This window comes from Nilaparvata lugens, chromosome 8, assembly GCF_014356525.2.
Source record: "Nilaparvata lugens isolate BPH chromosome 8, ASM1435652v1, whole genome shotgun sequence".
NCBI classification, from domain to species: domain Eukaryota; kingdom Metazoa; phylum Arthropoda; class Insecta; order Hemiptera; family Delphacidae; genus Nilaparvata; species Nilaparvata lugens.
This window is the reverse complement of record NC_052511.1, coordinates 28,346,611-28,366,481: the sequence shown is the minus strand read 5'-3', so window position 1 is coordinate 28,366,481 and position 19,871 is coordinate 28,346,611. Positions and strand designations below refer to the sequence as shown.

Here is a 19,871-nt window from a genome sequence, read left to right as displayed (position 1 = left end):
AACATTGTCATTTACTGTATCTATTGAATAATTTTTTTCTTTTAAATCTCGGCGACTCCATTCAGGGTGTCGACATTTTGCTCTCTCGAACTTTCTCTGCTTTGAACTCGAGCTTACTCTGATGGACAGTATTTTTCAATCAATCGTTAAAAAGTTATAAGGCCAAAAAGATGATAAATCGGAGCCGGAAGGGTTTCTCTTCAAATTGTGACACCTTCAAGAGCTCTTATCTAGAAAACTATGACAGGTATGGAAAAATGTTACAGATGAAACTTGTAGGCTAATTTGTAAGCTTTCATTTTGTATTCAACAAAAATTTTGGAAAGACTCATATTGTTCGAGATATATGCAAAAAAACTAAATATGGTACTTTCAAATCACCCCCACTCCAAATTGAAATTGAAGAGAATATGATGCTCTAAAATGATGGGTCAAAAATTGTGTTCCAAACTTTTCCCTCTATACCTTTTTTTTATCATTCGTTGCCTGGACTATAAACAAAACACAATTCTTTAAAATTATTGGGGAAGGCCTAATATGCACAGCCCAAAACTGTTTCTTCCCCGAATTCTGATTTAAAAACTATAAATAGTTCTGATATGGAGAGAAGATACATGCCAACAATTATTGGCAAGAAATGTTGTATGTGTTATGTGAGATGAGTGTATAATGCGCTAAATTCCTTCTAGGTATCAGTTGATTTTGAAATAGTTTCAACATTTCTTCATACCATCGACTTCACAGACTCATCATCATCATCATCATCATCATCGTCGTCGTCGTCGTCGTCATCTCAATAGTAGTCTTAATAGTCATTCACTTTATTTGGTAAGTTTACTGTTCACTACTACAGCGAAAGTTCAAGTCTCTCGCACTAGCAATAGCGCGTGATGTCACGGTTTGTTTTCTTGCTCCTTGAATGCGTACAAGAGAACAACGGTTTATCGTTCATCTTTATTCATCTTCTATTATTTTGTAAACGGGTCTTCGCTCTTAACATCAAGTCCAGTACTTGAATGAAGTAATATTTGGAGGAAGCTCATTGGATACACATTCACTAGTTACCTGTTGTATCTTCTTTCTAGTGCCACGAGGATTCTATTAGGACCTCCCTATATAGGAGATCCTGATTTCATTCTTATATGAGAGGATAGTCAGGCGGGGTGCCTCCTCAAGCCCACATATTTAGAAAACATTCTAAAGCTTTAAATCCAACCCCAACATGAATTGGAAAGCCAAAAATATCATTAGTTGTTAATTTAAAAACGGCTGACTTTTCTTGGGACCCCTTATAAGATTTGTTCCCCCCAAGATTCAAGTCCCCCCCATAAGTTTTAAGGACGCCACTCCCACCTGTAAGCACCCCTGGGATAGTAAATTCCGAATTGTTATTCAGTAGTGCTAGGCAATAGGATCTAACCTGATACCGCAAAATTATTGTAAATAGGTAACAATTCCTATATGAAAGTATGCGATTATTTATACACAAACAATAATGTTTTGCAAAAATCAACCATCAAACATAAGAACGAAGCTGAATTATTTATTTTAATATTTCTCGCTTACCTAATAATCCTTGGTGCCTCACCTAGTTCCCCTTCTTCCTTAGAACATATACGTGGGTCATTTTTTTTGAATCTCCGATCACATACATCATATGACACAGACAAGCGGAAGGGGCGTGACTTCCACAGAACTGAACAGCTAGCTATCTTCACCAAAAGACCTGTGATCGGTGCGGTCATATCGTTAGTTGGATGATGTCAGTTGAAATGACTTCTGGATTCGTTGTGATGCATGAGAACTTGTTCTCACAGTGCTGCTGCATCAAACTTCTCAGCCAATAGATCAAATTAGATGATTTCTATCACCCACCATACTAACCTTTCTTAGATAAAGTAACTTATACCTTTTACCCAAACTCAAGACATGACTTAGAGAGCAGAGCTTCTATACTAACGAGAAGCTCCAAAACATATCCATCATATCCAGTTTACACTCATTTGGAGGCAGCATTCTATGAAGAGGGTTTTAGTAGGCTGGTCCACTGGTATATGACAAATGCCTCAACCTTCACAACAATTTCACGTTGAAGAAAAGTCATGAGTGTGCTTAACTCTCAGTGAAAATTACTCTTTTATGTACATTCGTTTCTTATTTATGGCGGAGGGTGAAAAGAATTAACCTAGTATGTTCTTTTCCTTGGAACAATACAGTTTCCTTTTTTCTTCTTTCAGTTCCTTGAATAGATATTAAAGTTTTATTTTTCTCCCGACCCTTATAAATTTTGTGATCTGAATATCATATACGTTGAGTTGAGAATGTTATCTATGGAAATGATAAAACATAAAAAATATAAGAACATAAAACATAAAAAAATGACATCATTCAAGTTTTCCCAGAATTTTCCAACAGTGGCCATAAATCTGCCTTGAATCGTATATTTAAATGGTGAAAGTAAGAAAAGTCAGAATCAGTGCCTTCAAGAACATAAACCAACTGCTTTTTTATTGTATGTAGACAATACAAACAATACAAATTTTGTAGATTAAATTATTACATGAATTAATGCAATATGAAGATTATTATTACATTTATCGGTATTTATTTTTAAAACTTGACTATATAGTGCAATTTACTTATTAAATCCTAGGAAGAGGAAAATCCTAAGAAGAATTTATGGGCCAGTGCTAGAGGCTGATAGGTGGCGACTCAGAAAAAAATGATGAGCTCTGTATGGGCAACCGAGCATTGTTACTGAAATTAGAAGAGCAAGAGTTCGTTGGTTGGGCCATGTGGAACGTATGCCGGAAACCCGTACAGCACGTATGACTCTGTATCAGCAACCAGGGGGACAGAGAAAGCGAGGCCGACCACGCAAGAGATGGTTGGACGACGTGGAGGCCTTCAATCCTTGGGCGTGAGAAAGTAGAGACAGCGAGCACAGGACAGAGATGCATGGAAAAGGCTTGTGGAGGAGGCTCTTCAAGGGCCGTAGAGCCAATGAGTAGTAGTAGTAGTAATAGTACCATAGAGAAACAATAGCGTAAGTAGATATCCCATGGTATAGGGCGTTTATGTCGCAACTTTTTACTGTTATCTCATGCCCATAGTCCACGTATTTCTTTCCCGTGATGCTGTGTGACACTGGTAGTCTCTCATATTGTGCCGTTCATACACTCTCACCCCGCCAAAACATTCAAAATCCACAGTAATCGACAATAATCAGCTTCAGATAACAGTAAAAGTTGCGACATGAACGCCCAATACCATGGGATATCTACTTACGCTGTTGTTTCTCTATGGTAATACTTATTAAATCTCAAATAAATTGAATAATGCTTGGAAACCAAATCTCTCCCCCATCTTATTGATAAACGTGGAAGAGGTTAAAACTTTATTCTTTCAAAAATAATGAATTATAGGTTCATTATAGGTAGATATAATGAAAAGGTGAGATTCATCATATTTATTATTTCATAATTCATAATACGAAAAACCGTATTTCAAAAGAGGCAAAAGCATGTTTCTGAGTTGGTTTATGCTTAAACAGTAAAGCATCGATTATCCGGTCTAATAGATGCATGAAAGTGTTCATTTAACTGATAATCGGGATAGTCGATTTTAATTCAATTTCATCCTAGCTCTTACGTACGGTAGTTGAAACTTTGCATTTAGGAATACAGTATTTAGTAGTATATGGTTTATGTAATATGAATTGTATGCACATCTTCTTACTCTATGCAGCTTTGTAGATTCAGTCCTTGAATTGATGTAAGTTTTGAAAGTCGAAGATCACTCTCTCGAGTTGAGTATTTTCACTTTAATCAGCGCAATAATTTTATCAAACTAGGCCTACTTCCATGGACTGGAACTTGAGGAATAAATTTTGAGGTCGCTCGTATCCATCATTATCAACTTCATTGTACATAATTTGGTCAGCTTCTAAGAATCTGCTACCATCCATGTATAAATCGTTGGTGAATGAAAAGTCTGGAAATTGAATAAAACTGAATTGAGTTGATTGAAAGGTTTTAATAATACAGCATGCATCGATATTTTTTCAATACATATTTATTATCATTTATTATGCATCCTCAATACAATACAAAGATTAACAGAATTACTATACTTGAGATGAAATGATATTTAGTTGATTGTATGGGAGGTGATGGAAATGAGATTATCATTGTATTTTATAGAACTAATAGCCTCAATATTAAAAAAAAAACAAATTTTATTGTTGTTATGAATCTATATATTCTATCTTATATCTATAAAAGGCTAAGCCCCGACAGACTGAAATCACACCAAAGCCCAAACTACTGAACCTAAAAACCTGAAACCTTGCACAATTGTTCAATGCAGCCACAAAACATCCAGTAAGAAAGGATTTTCAGAAATTTGTCCACCTGAGGGAGCTGGGGCACCCCAAAAATTTTGTACTTTTTAACCGCTGATTGCACAGCAAAGTCATAAGGAAATTTTTTGTTCAGCTAAGAAAAAAATTAGATCTATGCAGAAAACTTTCGATCAGGAGCACAGGGAGGTTAAGGAGAGGGAATTTTTCTAAAATTTTGATGTAAAATCACACTACAGCTCAAACTAATTGGCCTACAGACTTGAAACTTTGCACAAATATCCGTCAAACATGCTAGACGCGCACTAAGAACGGACTTTGCCACAAAGGGTTTCAAAGGATCAAAAAGGATCCTATTAAGTAAGGTTATAAACATGGTAAGGTGAACGCCATATGGAACTGAGATAATAATTGACACATGATTTTCTAACATATGTTGTAATCATTGGAAAGCTTAAAAAAATCTTATCAATCAGCTGATTGAATTAATTTTGCGTTTATTGAGAGCACGAGCTTGCCACGTGTTTGTTCCATTGTTGTATGCTTGGCCAGTTCGGTTTGCGCCTTCTGTCATATAAGCTATATAAGCTGTATACATTCCGATTAGAACAGAGCACAGAGATTTTCTTTGGTTAGGAGTTTGTTGATAATTCTCTTTTCAAATTCAAATTTTATTGCCTTAAAAAATCACATTTAAAACTTTCTTAATAGACAACAATATTACAAAAACAAAATGTCAAATTGACATCAATCATGTCTTCTTCTTCTTCTTCTTCTTCTTCTTCTTCTCTTCTTCTTCTTCTTCTTCTTCTTCTTCTTCTTCTTCTTCTTCTTCTTCTACCTATATCTAAAAGGCTAAGCCCCAACAAACTGAAATCACACCACAGCCCAAACTACTAAGCCTAAAAACTTGAATTTTCGCACAATTGTTTATTGTAGCCTCAAAACATCCACTACAAAAGGATTTTCAGAAATCTGCCCCCCCCCCTGAGGGAGCTGTGCCCCTCAAAATTTCCACTTTTTAACCGTTCATTGCACAGCAAAGTCATGAGGAACTTTTTCGTTCAGGTACGAAAAAAATCAGATCTATGCAGAAAAATTCCAATCAGGAGCACAGGGGGGTTCAGGAGAGGGCACTTTTCGAAAATTTTGATGTAAAATCACACTATAGCTCAAACTTATTGGCCTACAGACTTAAAACTTTGCACAAATATTCTTCAAACTAAGAACGGATTTTGAGATATTTTGCCTCTAAGGATTTCAAAGGATGAAAAAGGATTCTATTAAGTAAGCTTATGGTAAGGTGAACTCCATATGGAACTGAGATAATTTACACATGATATTCTAACATATGTTGTAATCATTGGAAAGCTTAAAACAATTTCATCAATAAGCTGATCGAATTGATTTTGCGTTGATTGAGAGCGCGAGCTTACCACGTGTTTGTTCCATCGGTGTATGCTTGGCCAGTTCGGCTTGCGCCTTCTATCAGCTGTATATGGAGTCTTATACACTCCGATTAGAACAGAGCACAAAGGTTTTCTTTGGTTAGGAGTTTGTTGATAATTCTTTTTTAAAATTCAAATTTCATTTCCATCAAAAATCACATTGAAAACTTTCTTACTAGACAACAAGATTACAGAAACAAAATGACAAACATATACCTACATTTATTTGTAGCACGGCCAGAAAAAGACAAACTTGAGTACTAGCCGTGAGTTCATTCAATATAACCCATATATATTTTTTGTTAATATTTTGTGGAATAAAAGTACAATTTGACGAGTGTGAGTAATTCCTTATATTTAAATCCAAATGGTTATTCATATTGTAGTAGTCAGGGTCACTGCAATCAAAAGTTTTTTATCCTGTAGCTAATAAATTTCATACGTATTGATTGTCCATAATGTATCCAGTGTCCATAATGGGAGTGATTGAACTACTCAAAGTTAATGGCTTACTGGTCCCTCATAGAATTTATAGTATTCCTGGTGATTGAGCCTGTCTTTTTTCAGTGTTGATTATTAATAATGAAGCTGTATTTACAACTACCTTACCGGGCGAACTTCGTACCACCTAAAAGTTAATGTAACTCATGTCACACTTGACTTTATATTTGGTGAATCATGAAATTTATCTGACAATCAATATTTGCATTTACATCTCAATACAGACTTCCTATGTGCTTAGTCATGCAACATTCATTATTCCAAAAACATATTCTTCTTAATCAATTGGTAGTAATATCTATCAGTAAAGTGTTGAATCATTGAAAAAATAAAGAAATAGATATGTTAAATCAGTGTTTCAACGATTAATTCAATGTTTTCATAGTTGTTGATTGTCAATAGATGGTCCAGGAAATATGCGATGTGATGAATCACACTGAATTCCATATTCTTTCCATCTTCCATTTTAGGATGAATATAAGCTAAGCTAAATTCATAAAAATGGTAAGTATTATTCTGTCATTCTTCAGTAATTCATAAATGCAATATGAACAACTCTCTCTCATGAGATTGATTATGAGATGACTCTCTTTCGCAGGTGAATATTTTTTTCAACATTTTCCAATTTCTCAATGATGGGGGAGTGATAATTATTTGTATAGGTCTTCTAAGGAACTATTATCTACAGCTGGAACCAATCAACTACACTTCAACTCTAAACTACCGTTTTAATACCATAAGATACACAATTTATCACAGGGTGACGTGTTTATTACAGCTGGTAACTTAAGATGCTGAATCATATTATCACAATATGATCTTGAACCATGATCATCTTTCCGTTCTTCAGTAGCCGCTCGGCCGACAATTTCGAAAACATATGTCAATAAAATGGATTAATAAATAATAATTATTAGCCCCTCTTTTAAAATTCCTGTTCAGAAACCATCCCCAATATTCACACAACATATTCCCAATGTTTGATGCCGTTATGTCGAGTAGTTTTCAAGTCTATAGGGAACAAACAAACAAGGTGGTATGATAAGGTTGACAACTTTCAGTTCTGTTGTTTTAACATTTTTGTTTTCAAATCACTTTCAAAAAGTTTATGTAGTACCTACTATTGAGTTTGAGACACTTCTGGCGCTATCATAGTTTCACCACTATTCTGTTCCACAGTCCTATCTCTTGCAGTTGTTAACTATATCTATAATAAAGTAAAGAGTTGGATTATACATGTAAGGGTTAGGAAAATTATGTTTGACGCATCATCACTTCTGAACCACTGGACTAATTAACTTGGAATTTTGCTTATAGATTCTTAATTAACCAAGGATGGTTATAGGCCTATTTTCAATTCTTCAAAATTTCATTACATCAAGTTTTCAGTTTGTCAACTTTTAAAATAGATCCTTGCGGAGCACGGGTTTCTGCTAGTTAACTCAATAAAACTGAATAAATTCTTGAATAATAAAAATATTATAAATTGATAAATTTATTAAAATAAATATTCATTAAATTCTTTATTATTCAAAAATCCATATTCAAAAAGCTTTATCAAGTAATTCATAACAACAATGAAAATTGATTTTTTTTAAGAATAATTTACCTCCAAAATTTCACGAATTCATCTATAACCAGAATTGAAATGATTTGTCCCAAAAATTCAAACTTCATGCGCTCATATCTCAAAAAGTAATAATCGGGAAAAATGTTTCTGAGAATTTTTTTCAATATCTAAATTGATATTATACAAATGAAAAAAATTCAAAATATCACCAGTAAAAAGTTTTTTTGGCCGCTCGCACAGTCTCAAAATTATTTATATTTTTATCTTTGAGCTAATACGTTCAATTCTTTTTCGGATTTTTCACCACTGTTTTGATGAATTGGAACAACTGTCTATAATAGTGTCATTGGATCGTCCATTTCTATTTTTTAAACGCGAAATAGAAGTTAGTGGAATATAGCATTAAAGTGGTCCAATACCATAATTTGAAGTGAATTAAATCTTAAAACAATTCTGCAGGACTTACCTGCAAGAGTCTCAGCGTTGTTCATATTTTTTTTGCATTTGAATATAAGAAGGATCCAAGCTAGGACAATTATTGCTAGTATGCAAATAGCAGACAAAATATAATGAAAAATATAATTGCTTCGATGGAAGAAACCAAAGTTTGAACCTGGAAAATGAAAGAAATTTAAGCTACGCGTATGTTGCAAGAATCATACAAGAAAACCAAAAATTGAACAAGCATCAGCAAGTTCTTACTTTTGACTCAAGGCCAGAATCAGTCAATCGTATATTCAGCTGGATTATAAATTAAACGAAATTTCTACAATATTGTTCCAGTCATTTGAAACAGCTGATGCTATTTGGGAGTTATCACACAGACTGCCATTTATGTGTCGACACATGATTTCAGCTAATTTACAACATAATTGACAAATTTTACATAAACTCGCTTCTGTTAATTATGTCTGTCTGTAGCATATGCTTAATAATTAATAATAGAGATTTTGAATTCGGATTCTGAATTATTTACCCATACGTAAGGTGACCAGATTTCGAGTAACTGATAACGGAACGGCCATCAATCATGTTGGCGGGGGGGGGGGTTGTTGGGGTTTTTGAGTTGATAACTTCAATGGGGTAAGCACAAAATTTATAATGATGAAAATTTGAACTTCGATGAGGTAGCCACTATTGTCTGCGAGACAATCCATTGTCTAAATTGCCCACTGCATATTCAATTTTTCCGTCAGTTGACCAATTTCTTATAATTAATTATTAGAAAAGTTGTAATACGGTATATGTTAATATGAATATGGGGACGATGTAAAAGTACCTCTTTCAGAGACATTTATAAGTCCGGTGTCCTTGGAAATGTCTCTAGCACTTTCAATGGAAAAAATAATAGATGACATGCTAAATCTTCACAATATACTGTACTTCCTCAATGGCCCTTCTCATTAATTTGAAAGTTGTATTCCTGAGCGTGGTCTACTGTTCGCAGAACTACTAGTTAGATAGACAAACATAGCCTACCTCTGCCGACTGCCGTTTTTGAGCCACACGCACATAGTCTCAACGCATAAGATTCATTCATGCAGAAATTCCTAAAATAAATTATTTCTTTTATATCCAATTTATTTAAACAATAAGCAAAAAATCAATTGAATGGATATTCCAATTTATAACAAAGATTTGCTAGTTGTTATTAACCAGGCCTCACCTAACCAGAATCCCAGAATTTAATGAAGGAATGATAATTGGTTTAAAAGGTAATTAAGATTCAACAAGTAGTCAGAATATTAGGAAAAATGAGTTACAGCCAAATGAACCATCAGGTATTTGATTGCAATGTGCTTATTTGATAGCAACTGAACTCCTGGATGATTGTGCTTCTATAGTCATGGATCAGTATTTCAATCAAGTCAGAATGAGGATTAGGTATTGAATTTGAAAAGAGAACTACTTGAAATGAATAGGTATATTATTCTCAATTCAATGCCAAAAACGTATTGTGATGCTTCTAAAGAGAGAAGTATGGAAACCATTCCTGACTTTCATGAGAAGTACCCAAGAAAAATAAAAATCCTACCACTTTTTTTTAGATTTATACTTTTCATAAATATGGCAAAATGTGAATATCTTAGGTACCAATGTGATGTTCATTCCACAACGATTGGAAGATTAATCTATCCAACATGATAATGTTACATTAGCTTTATAAAAAATGTATTTGATACTCTACCTTGTTTCATTGACTGGACATAAACATAACAGGCAAGGATTTAGATCAAAGTCGGATCTGAAGAAGTAAAGCGGTAGATTATCATCTTGCATGTTAGCGTTGGAACCTCTCACAGCCGTTGTACTGTTGGCACTGGATTCAAATTCGATTTTTGTGTTTTTGTCAAGCATTTTTCGATTCCTCCACCGACATTGCAGTTGTACTGAGCTACTGTGTAGCATGGTGAATGAAGGGACCTCAATAAATTCACACATGTAATGCATACTGCAAATTGGATGAGTTTCTGTCTCCGGAGTGGAACACAATTCTTCAAAGCATGATGAATTGGTGAATTGTGAAGAACAGTTATCAGTATACATTTGGAGAGGTTCATGTAAACCAACACAGCTATCATTGTGTGTCAGTTTGATTTTGTTCCAAACAGATTTACTGCATGATTCTGTATCACTTTCACAGACTCTTTCATTCACCATGTGATAACCTTTGAAACAAGTGCATATTTTTGGAGCTGAGCAAACGCCATTTTTACAACCGGGATAACACTTGGGAACACATTCTGTGTCATCCAAATCACGAGCATAGCCTTCTTTACATAAGCACATTCCTGGCGCCATACATTCTCCATTTCCACACCCCTTGCATTCTGGTTCACAATTTGGGCCACCACTCTTGTATCCTTCTCTACATGCATTGCACTGCATCGGCGAATCACAACCAGCTGAACAGTCTTCAGGGCACTCAGGAGTACAATTGTTGGTTGTTCCATTGTATTTGTAGAGATCATTACATTTACAAACACCGGGAGCTGTGCATACGCCATTGTTACATCCCTTACATTCAGGCTCGCATTCAAGACTACCATTTTTAATTTTATATCCTTCCTCACATTTTTTACATGTCATGGGTGTATCACAACCACGGGTACAGCCTTCTATACATTTTGGTGTACAATTCTCTGTTGTTTCATTGTATTCATACAAATTGTTACACTTGCAAACATCAGGAGCTGTACATACACCGTTGTTACATCCCTTACATTCAGGCTCGCATTCAAGACTACCATTTTTGATTTTATATCCTTCTCCACATTCTTTACATGTCATGGGTGTATCACAACCACGGGTACAGCCTTCAATACATTTTGGTGTACAATTCTTTGTTGTTCCATTGTATTCATACAAATTGTTACACTTGCAAACATCAGGAGCTGTGCATACACCGTTGTTACATCCCTTACATTTAGGATCGCATTCAAGACTACCATTTTTAATTCTATATCCTTCCTCACATTCTCTACATGTCATGGGTGTATCACAACCACGGGTACATCCTTTAAGGCATCTTGGTGTACAATTCTTTGTAGTTTCGTTGTATTCATACAAATGGTTACACTTGCAAACACCGGGAGCTGAGCACACACCATTTTGGCAACCCTTGCATTGTGGACGGCAATCCAAACTACCTTCCGTCCTTGTATAACCCTCTTTACACCCTTTGCACTGCATGGGTATGTCACAGCCTTGGGTACAATCTGAAGGACATTCTGCTTCACAATTTTTTGTCTTTTCATTGTATTTATACAAATCGTTACACTTGCAAACACCGGAAGTTGAGAATACACCATTTTGGCATTGACGATGGCAATCTAAGCTGGCAGCATTCACACAATTCGGCTTACATTTTGGCACTTTACATGTTTTGTTATCTTCCAGGAGGCCCATTTCTGCAAACAATACGAGAAATCAAGTTTTGAGCAATGTTTTGACAAGCTTGAAGTAGAAAATCAACTAAAATAGAATTCTTCTACTTTTTTGTAGTCTTTTGGGTAGTATAGTATAGTATAGTATAGTATAGTTCAAAACATACATACATACTGTATATCATAGTTTTTATACATACACTCTTTATCATCACCTGTGATGTGAATTTTTTGCTGGTTGAATATGTAAGTGTATATCGATTTCAATCCTGTTGAGTTATATTGTTACATAGGAATTGAGTATTTTTATCGAAATATTTGTTGAAATAAAGCCTAAAATATTAATCATTTGATGCCCATGTAGATCTCTATCACATTGATACATTATGGTATTAATTATATTGTAATGAGTTTCATCTATATTAAACTTCAAATCAGCCACTGCATGAATCGATAAATAACTGTCCACTTTATTTGGCTACAGTATTGATTCAACCATGTGGAAAATACTTCTGAATTGTTCATTGTTTACCTTGTTCTGTTTTGTTCATGAAAACCCCTACTTCAAATGAAGACTCTTTTTCATGAGAATTCTCCATACGAGCTTTTTGTAGGTCAGCTAATGCAACGCAAGCAAGGAGGATGAATAGAATAGAATGATCCATTTGGAGCAGTCTAAAACATGAAAATTAAGGGAATTTAAAAAATGCCATTATAAAATAATAGAATAATATTTTTAATTAAATTGAAATTCTGATAAATTATGAATACCTGCTGTTTAAATTATATTAACCTTTCTAACTAATTCAGGCTTTATTCATCTGGGTTGGTATTTTGAACAATATTCATGGGCACTTTGGGCAGGCTTTGCACTAGAAATATTCATCAAACATTTGGTTGAATTAGAGCTTTGAAAAAATAGAACATCATTACAATATTGGAGTGTTTCTGAAGGAATCTTAAAACTGAAGGAATCAACCAAACTATTATGTAGCCGTCTAAGATTTAGTTTTCATCCTCATCGATGAGACCTCAAATTGGACTGAGTTGAAACATGTAATGCTAATAGTGTGTAGTGTATCTTTCTCTACTCATTGGAATGCCTGCACCTATGCTGCATGTATTTTCATTACTCGATAATTCCCGAAAATGCTTAGTGGAAGTGTTTGTGTTATTTGACGTCATAGTTTTGTCTGCACTGGTAATATTGTGAGGAGAACATAAAAATTATTCACCCTTTTACGTGTGCCAAGAGTTGGTAAAATTTCTTACTCGTGACTCTGCAAATTTAAAAGAGAACGATATATAGATTTCCAGCTACACCTGATAACAATGTTCATTGTGTTCCGAAAAACAACCAATTTTTAGCTTTAGCCACAATCATCAAATCCATTGTACTCAAATATTGAGATTTAGCAAAATAATATAGGCTTATGAGATCATGTTCTATAGGACTATTAGATGAACTTCTTTTCAGTATTTTCTAGTGGAGAGGCTCGAATAAGGACACCTTAAGAATCAAAATTTCAACACTGATAAATTTTGACTCAATGATAGGATCTTCTCGTACTACAGCTCATTATTCTCGGCTCGTCCAGGTGGTTCAAAATAACATATCAGTTGACCAAGTCAACTTTGGTCACAAATGGGTAATTCATCCCCTATTTTGGTAGGCCTACTTAAACTTATATTTTCATACACAAAAAAATGGCAATTTCTTCATTCAAAGCTGATTATTCTGGGAACCCAAATTTGAACCAGATTTGAACCGATAAAAGCTATACTTGACCTTGTAGAACAGAATCTCCTCTCCCATTTAACGTAAATAATTCATGGATAATATTTAAGAAAGTTTGATTAGCTTGCTTCAAAAAATCAAGAAGATATTTCTCTCTAGAAATTATCTACAATTTGAGATCAATCGAAAGTTCCCATCGTGTATCAGCCTCAACTTGGAGGCGGTTGATTGTTTATAGAATCGTGAAGAATATGGCAAAATGAAATTCTCCAATATTTATTCAGCTCTAGCTTTTTATTTGTGGACCCTTCCTGGACATCCAATCAACGTATCGAGCTGACTTTGATTTCATCGTTTCAAGGATGATTAGCACTACAATTGCTATCATATAACATTTCATTGTATATCTATTGTTCAGGAAGTTACTCCGATAGAAAGCCAGAAAATTAGAATCTTTTCATCTCATAATTTTATATTTTGTCGAATAAAAGTTTACGCTTCCGTTTTTCGAAAAATATGTTAGATATAAAAGTTATAGCAATGTCCTATATTCTTAATTGTCGAGTTAAGCTGCACAATGTACGTTTTTCCATGCTGAATTCCTTAAGAAATACTACCATCAACAGGTGGTTGCCAACACATGGAAACCAACTTGTCAAATGCAGGGCAATTGTTATCGAGTGTACCTGGAAATCTATTCGAGATAGAACGGTCTGCCTGGTCTCAGGTTGTAGAGCATAAAATTACAACTAGAGGGAATTTGAATCATAAATCCAATTTGTGGAAGATTTAGGTGATTGAAAAGGGAATTTCCTCCAAACTATGCATTTTTGAAAAATTTCAACTCAGCACTCAATGAAGATATAGAGAGCTCAGAATTGTATTATTCCATTTTTATTGACTAAAAAGGCCATAGTGATTTTTTATGTCTGAAAACTCGATTTTGGGTGAATCGAAAGAAAATGGAAATGGAACGAAAATTCGTGGTTTTGGGGCACCCTGTTAAAAGTTCCAGTGCTAGAAGATCAACTTTTTGTATTTAGGCTGTCCATCCAATTCTCCAGATTCATTCACGAAAAATTTAGCATGTTCAAATTTAATTGCCCTAACGGTCCTTTTTCACTACCTCGTGACTGGACGTTTTAGAGGAAACCTTCATGTGAAAAGGATTATGGAGGATGATTCTCCAAATAATTTCGTACAAAAAACGGTGGAATAGCCTATCTTGAACGGTTATAAAAATTTCGAATGAACATCATTGCGTTTCTCATCATTCTAGTCGTAAGGGAGAAATTAAGACATCTTCCACGTTTGTTACCCAAATATGACCACGGAGTTCCTTTTTTAGTACATTTGCGCCCCGACCATTAACAAATAATACTGTAATTGAAATTTGTTAATAATTTGAAATTTGTTTCTCGGTAACCTGGCAGTATCCCACAACATACAATAATTACTGAGCGATGATGTTTCCCGGTAACCTGGCAAGATACATTACCAAAAAATTTATTTCATTTAAATCAATTGAATTCATTTATTCCTATATCTTATTCTAGCCTTATAAAGATAGAAAATCAATAAATTATTCTTCTAACATCAGGATGTACCCTTGCCAAGTTAATGGTTAAAATATCTTGTTGGAAATAGGCTAATCCAATATGGCCGACTGCTACCACGTACTCTTAATCACTTCTTCTCTCTCTATATCTATAAAAGGCTAAGCCCCGACAAACTGAAATCACACCACAGCCCAAACTACTGAGCCTACAAACTTGAAATTTTGCACAATTGTTTATGATAGCCTCAAAACATCCACTAAGAAAGGATTTTCAGAAATTTGCCCCCCTGAGGGAGCTGGGGCCCCCAAAAAATTTTGTACTTTTTAACCGCTCATTGCACAGCAAAGTCATGAGGAACTTTTTTGTTCAGCTACGAAAAAAATTAGATCTATGCAGAAAAATTCCGACTAGGAGCAGAGAGGGGTCCAGGAGAGGGCATTTTTTGAAAATTTTCATGTAAAATCACACTACAGCTCAAACTAAATGGCCTACAGACTTAAAACTCTGCACAAATATTTTTCAAAGATGCTAGACGCGCACTAAGAACGGAGTTTGAGATATTTTGCCTCTAAAGCTGCGTACACATATACGCGCTTCCAACCCACACCGAGCACGCTCCGCCCTCGTACCGCCCTCGTTCCTCCATCGAACCACAGTCGCTCCTCCCACGCACCCATCATGAACGTTAGGGAAGATGTTAGATCTTCTCGCGTTCCCCGGTCGAACCACTCTTGCTCGCCGGTCGATCATCAATCGCTCTGCTGGAGTGACGTTCGGTTGCGGAGCAGAGCGAAAGTCTGTACGCACCTTAAGGGTTTCAAGGGATGAAAAAGGATCATATTTAGTAAGGTTATGAACATTGTAAGGTGAATGCCATATGGAACTGAAATAATAATTGACACATGGTATTCTAACATATGTTGTAATCATTGGAAAGCTTAAAATAATTTTATCAATCAGCTGATCAAATTTTATTTTCTTTGGATCGAAAGTGCAAGCTTGCCATGTGTTTGTTCCATAGTTACATTCCGATTAGAACAGAACACAGAGATTTTCTTTGGTTGGGAGTTTGTTGATAATTCTTTTTTCAAATTTAAATTTTATTGCAAACAAAAATAACATTGAAAAATTTCTTAATAGACAAGATTACAAAAACGAGATGTCAAACATGAACCTACATTTATTTGTAGCACAGCCAGAAAAAGACACACTTGAGTACGGTACTAGACGTGAGTTCATTCAATATACTGTAACTTATATTTTTGTGTTAATATTTTGTGAACAAAAAGTACGAGTTGATGAGAGATGTGAGTAATTTCTTATATTTGATCTAAATGGTTATTCATATTGTAGTAGTCGGGGTCACTTCAATCAAAGTTTATTATTTTGTAGCTAATAAATTTCATACGTATTGATTGACAATAATGTATCCAGTGTCTATAATGGAAGTGATTAAACTACTCAAAGGTAATGGCTTACTGGTCCCTCATAGAATTTATAGTATTCCTGGTGATTGAGCCTGTCTTTTTCCAGCGTTGACTATTAATAATAAAGCTTCATTTACAACTAGCTTACCTGGCGAACTTCGTACCGCCAAAAAATCAATGTACCTCATGTCACACTTATTTGGTGAATCATAAAATGTATCTGACAATCAATATTTTCATTTACATCTGAATACGGACTTCCTTTGTGCTTAGTCATGCAGCATTCATTATTCCCAAAACATATTCTTCTCAATCAATTGGTAGTAATATCTAACAGTAGAGTGTTGAATTAAAAAAATAAATAAATAGGATAAATCAGTGTTTCAAGGATGAATTCAATGTTTTCATAGTTGTTGATTTTCATTAGATGGTCCAGGAAATATGCGATGTACAATGAAACACACAGAATTACATATTCTTTCCATCTTCCATTTTAGGATGAATATAAGCTAAGCTAAATTGAAAAAAAATGTAAATTATTCTGCCATTGATGAATGCAATATGAACAAATCTCTTCCATGAGGTGAATAATTTTTTTCCAACATTTTCCGGTTACTCATTGATAGGGGAGTGATAATTATTTGTATAGGTCTTCTAAGGAACCATTATCTACAGCTGGTATCAATCAACTATACTTCAACTCTAAACTACCGTTGTAATACCAGTAGCCTATAAAATTTATCATAGGGTGATGTGTTTATTACAGCTGGTAACTTTAGATGCTAAATCTAAATATTATCCCAATATGATCTTGAATCATGATCATCTTTCCGTTCTTCGGTAGCCGCTTGGCTGACAATTTCGAAAACATAGGTCTGTAAAATGGATTATTAAATAATCATTATCAGCCACCCTTTTAAAATTTCTGGTCAGAAACCATCCCCAATATCCACACAACATATTCCCAAAGTTTCATGTCGTTATGTCAAGTATTTTTCAAGTCATAGGGAACAAACAGACATTCATTTTTATATACGGTAATATATTATATAGAAGATTTCATTCGGCTCAAACAAAAGCCTCTCTAAATGGAGGTAGAATGATAAGGTTGAAAACTTTCAGTTCTGTTGTTTTAACATTTTGTTTTCAAATCACTTTCAAAAAGTTCATGTAGTACCTACTATTATGTTTGAGACACTTCTGGCGCTATCATAGTTTCACAACTATTCTGTTCCACACTCCTATCTCTTGCAGTTGTTAACCATATCTATAATAAAATAAAGAGTTGGCTTATACACACGTACGGGATAGGAGAATTATGTTTGACGCATCATCACGTCTGAACTATAGGACTAATTAACTTGAAATTTTGCATATAGGCTAGATTCTTAATTAACTAAGGATGGTTATAGGCCTATTTTCAATTCTTTCTAGATTTCATTACGTCAAGTTTTCAGATTATCAAGTTTGAAAATAGATCCTTGCGAACCACGGGTTCCTGCTAGTTATTAATAATAGGTATTAGGTATTAATTTAGGTATTATGAGCATTTTTTCCTCTTCTAATAATTTGCACCAATTCTACTTTTTTGTGAAATAGAACAGTATTTTTATAGTGCTGCTAAAAAATGAATTTTTACCTTATTTTGGTCTCCATTAGAAGAATTCAACGAATCAAATCCAATACTAGCAGAAAGAAGAATATTTAGAAAATTCTATCTGATGCACTTTCTAACATATTTCGAACCTTCAATGTGACATGACAGTGTAAATTCCATCTCAATTCGAACCTTCAAAATAACACACCGTGAATTTACATTAGGCAAATGCACATCAAAACTAAGATTCATTCTAACACTTCACTGTAACTTACATCATCATGATTGCTATACGTAGCTCACTCAGGAAACCACTATCTGGGTCTTACTATGAGAAATGGATAAGGAATAGAATTTCTGTGGAATAATTTTCTTTAATAAATGCTACCAGTTGGCAAAGCTGGATTATATTGAAGTATAGCATGTAAAGAATTGAAAAAATTATGTAAAGATGATTATCGTGTATTACTATTATTACGTATATTACTATCGTATACTATAAATTCATGATGTTACAGTATTTTTTTTTTGCATAGAATGAGAAATATGAAATGTTTATTTTTTAAACTTTTATACACTAATATCATAAGGAATAATGGTTATTTTTTATAATGAATTGTCTATTATAGATATGTGTATATGTGTAGGCCTATATTGAACTTAACTAACCATATTATGACAATTTTTTGTCTCTCACAACTATTTTTACAAGATCAACTACCCACGCTGATCCAGTGAATCGAACTGATGAAAATAATTGTATTCATATTCAATTACTCTTTCTTGTGACTCCGTCTATTCATAGCATTTAAATTTCTTATAACTTATATTCTGATATTTGGATCTGGTATCCTTACAATATTTTGACATCTGCTCTCTCATTTTAGAACATATTCAAATTCTTAATTCGATAGTTATCATTATTGATCAACTTATGAGTGATGCTATTTACTTCCTTTGAACATGTATTTATCTAGTTATTCATATCGAATGATGGATAAAATGTTATGTGTGAATATAACAGACTATTATCATCCTTCATTCAAACTAAAATTGTATTAAAATTTACAATAATACCTACTGAATAGCTTCTACTTCTAGTGCACTAAAATTGTGTAATCAGATAATAAACATAATTGTTCAAATAATGTTATTCCTTGTACCGGCTCTTCTATGCCCTATTCCAAAACCCTTCTATGAATACAGTATATCCTATTCTGTTCCAGAATAGGTTCCAATGAACACGAGTAGCCTATGTGTATTTTGGATATTCAAATATTCTTGAAATGTGCCTATTTCGTAAGCGTAAGCCTTGATTTATTGAGCATAAAATGCATAAATGAATTACGTTGCAGTACCTGTATCTTCTAAAAGTTATAATTAACTGTAAAAAGATACATTTTCATAGTTTAAATCTCGAAATGTTTCCTACATACAATGTTTTCTCGTTATTACGTTTAGCATGTGTTCCACCTGTTTATGTGTTCTATCTGAAACTTCATTTTAGGTCGAAACTTATCCAAGTTCGTTGAAAATGTTCAAGGCGTACGCAATATTTCTGTTCAGCACTTGAGATAACTTTGGAATGTCATGATCCTCATGCTTTTATAGCGAATACGAAAAAGTGCTTCTGAGAGAAAGAGAGACAGTCTAGGAGAATAAATGAGAGAAGGCAGACACAATATTACTTATGAATATGAAGGATGATTGAGAGAAGAGAGAGAGCGTGTGGGAGAGAGAGAGAGCTAGCAATAGTAAGAGAAATATTTGATATTTTATTTTGA

The 19,871-nt window shown here is 34.2% G+C and overlaps 2 protein-coding genes across 3 annotated transcripts in view; one reads left to right on the top strand and one right to left on the bottom strand.

Annotated features, from left to right (window-relative positions):
* LOC111062469 (multiple epidermal growth factor-like domains protein 11) overlaps window positions 1-19,871 on the top strand; it is a 68,085-nt gene that overhangs the window by 5,990 nt on the left and 42,224 nt on the right. The window lies entirely within an intron of this gene.
* Window positions 2,478-18,336, bottom strand: LOC111046250 (cell death abnormality protein 1-like). 2 transcript variants are annotated; one of them, XM_039434442.1, is made up of 6 exons: window positions 18,130-18,336; window positions 12,299-12,441; window positions 10,068-11,790; window positions 9,359-9,429; window positions 8,346-8,492; window positions 2,478-3,993 (listed from the first exon to the last, which is right to left on the bottom strand). In XM_039434442.1, exons 1-6 carry the CDS (start codon window positions 18,144-18,146, stop codon window positions 3,845-3,847), a joined length of 2,250 nt encoding a protein of 749 aa, XP_039290376.1. In that variant the 5' UTR covers window positions 18,147-18,336; the 3' UTR covers window positions 2,478-3,844. The 2 variants fall into 2 exon arrangements, with proteins under 2 accessions (XP_039290376.1, XP_039290377.1); XM_039434443.1 differs by lacking the exon at window positions 9,359-9,429 and having other exon boundaries at window positions 3,236-3,993.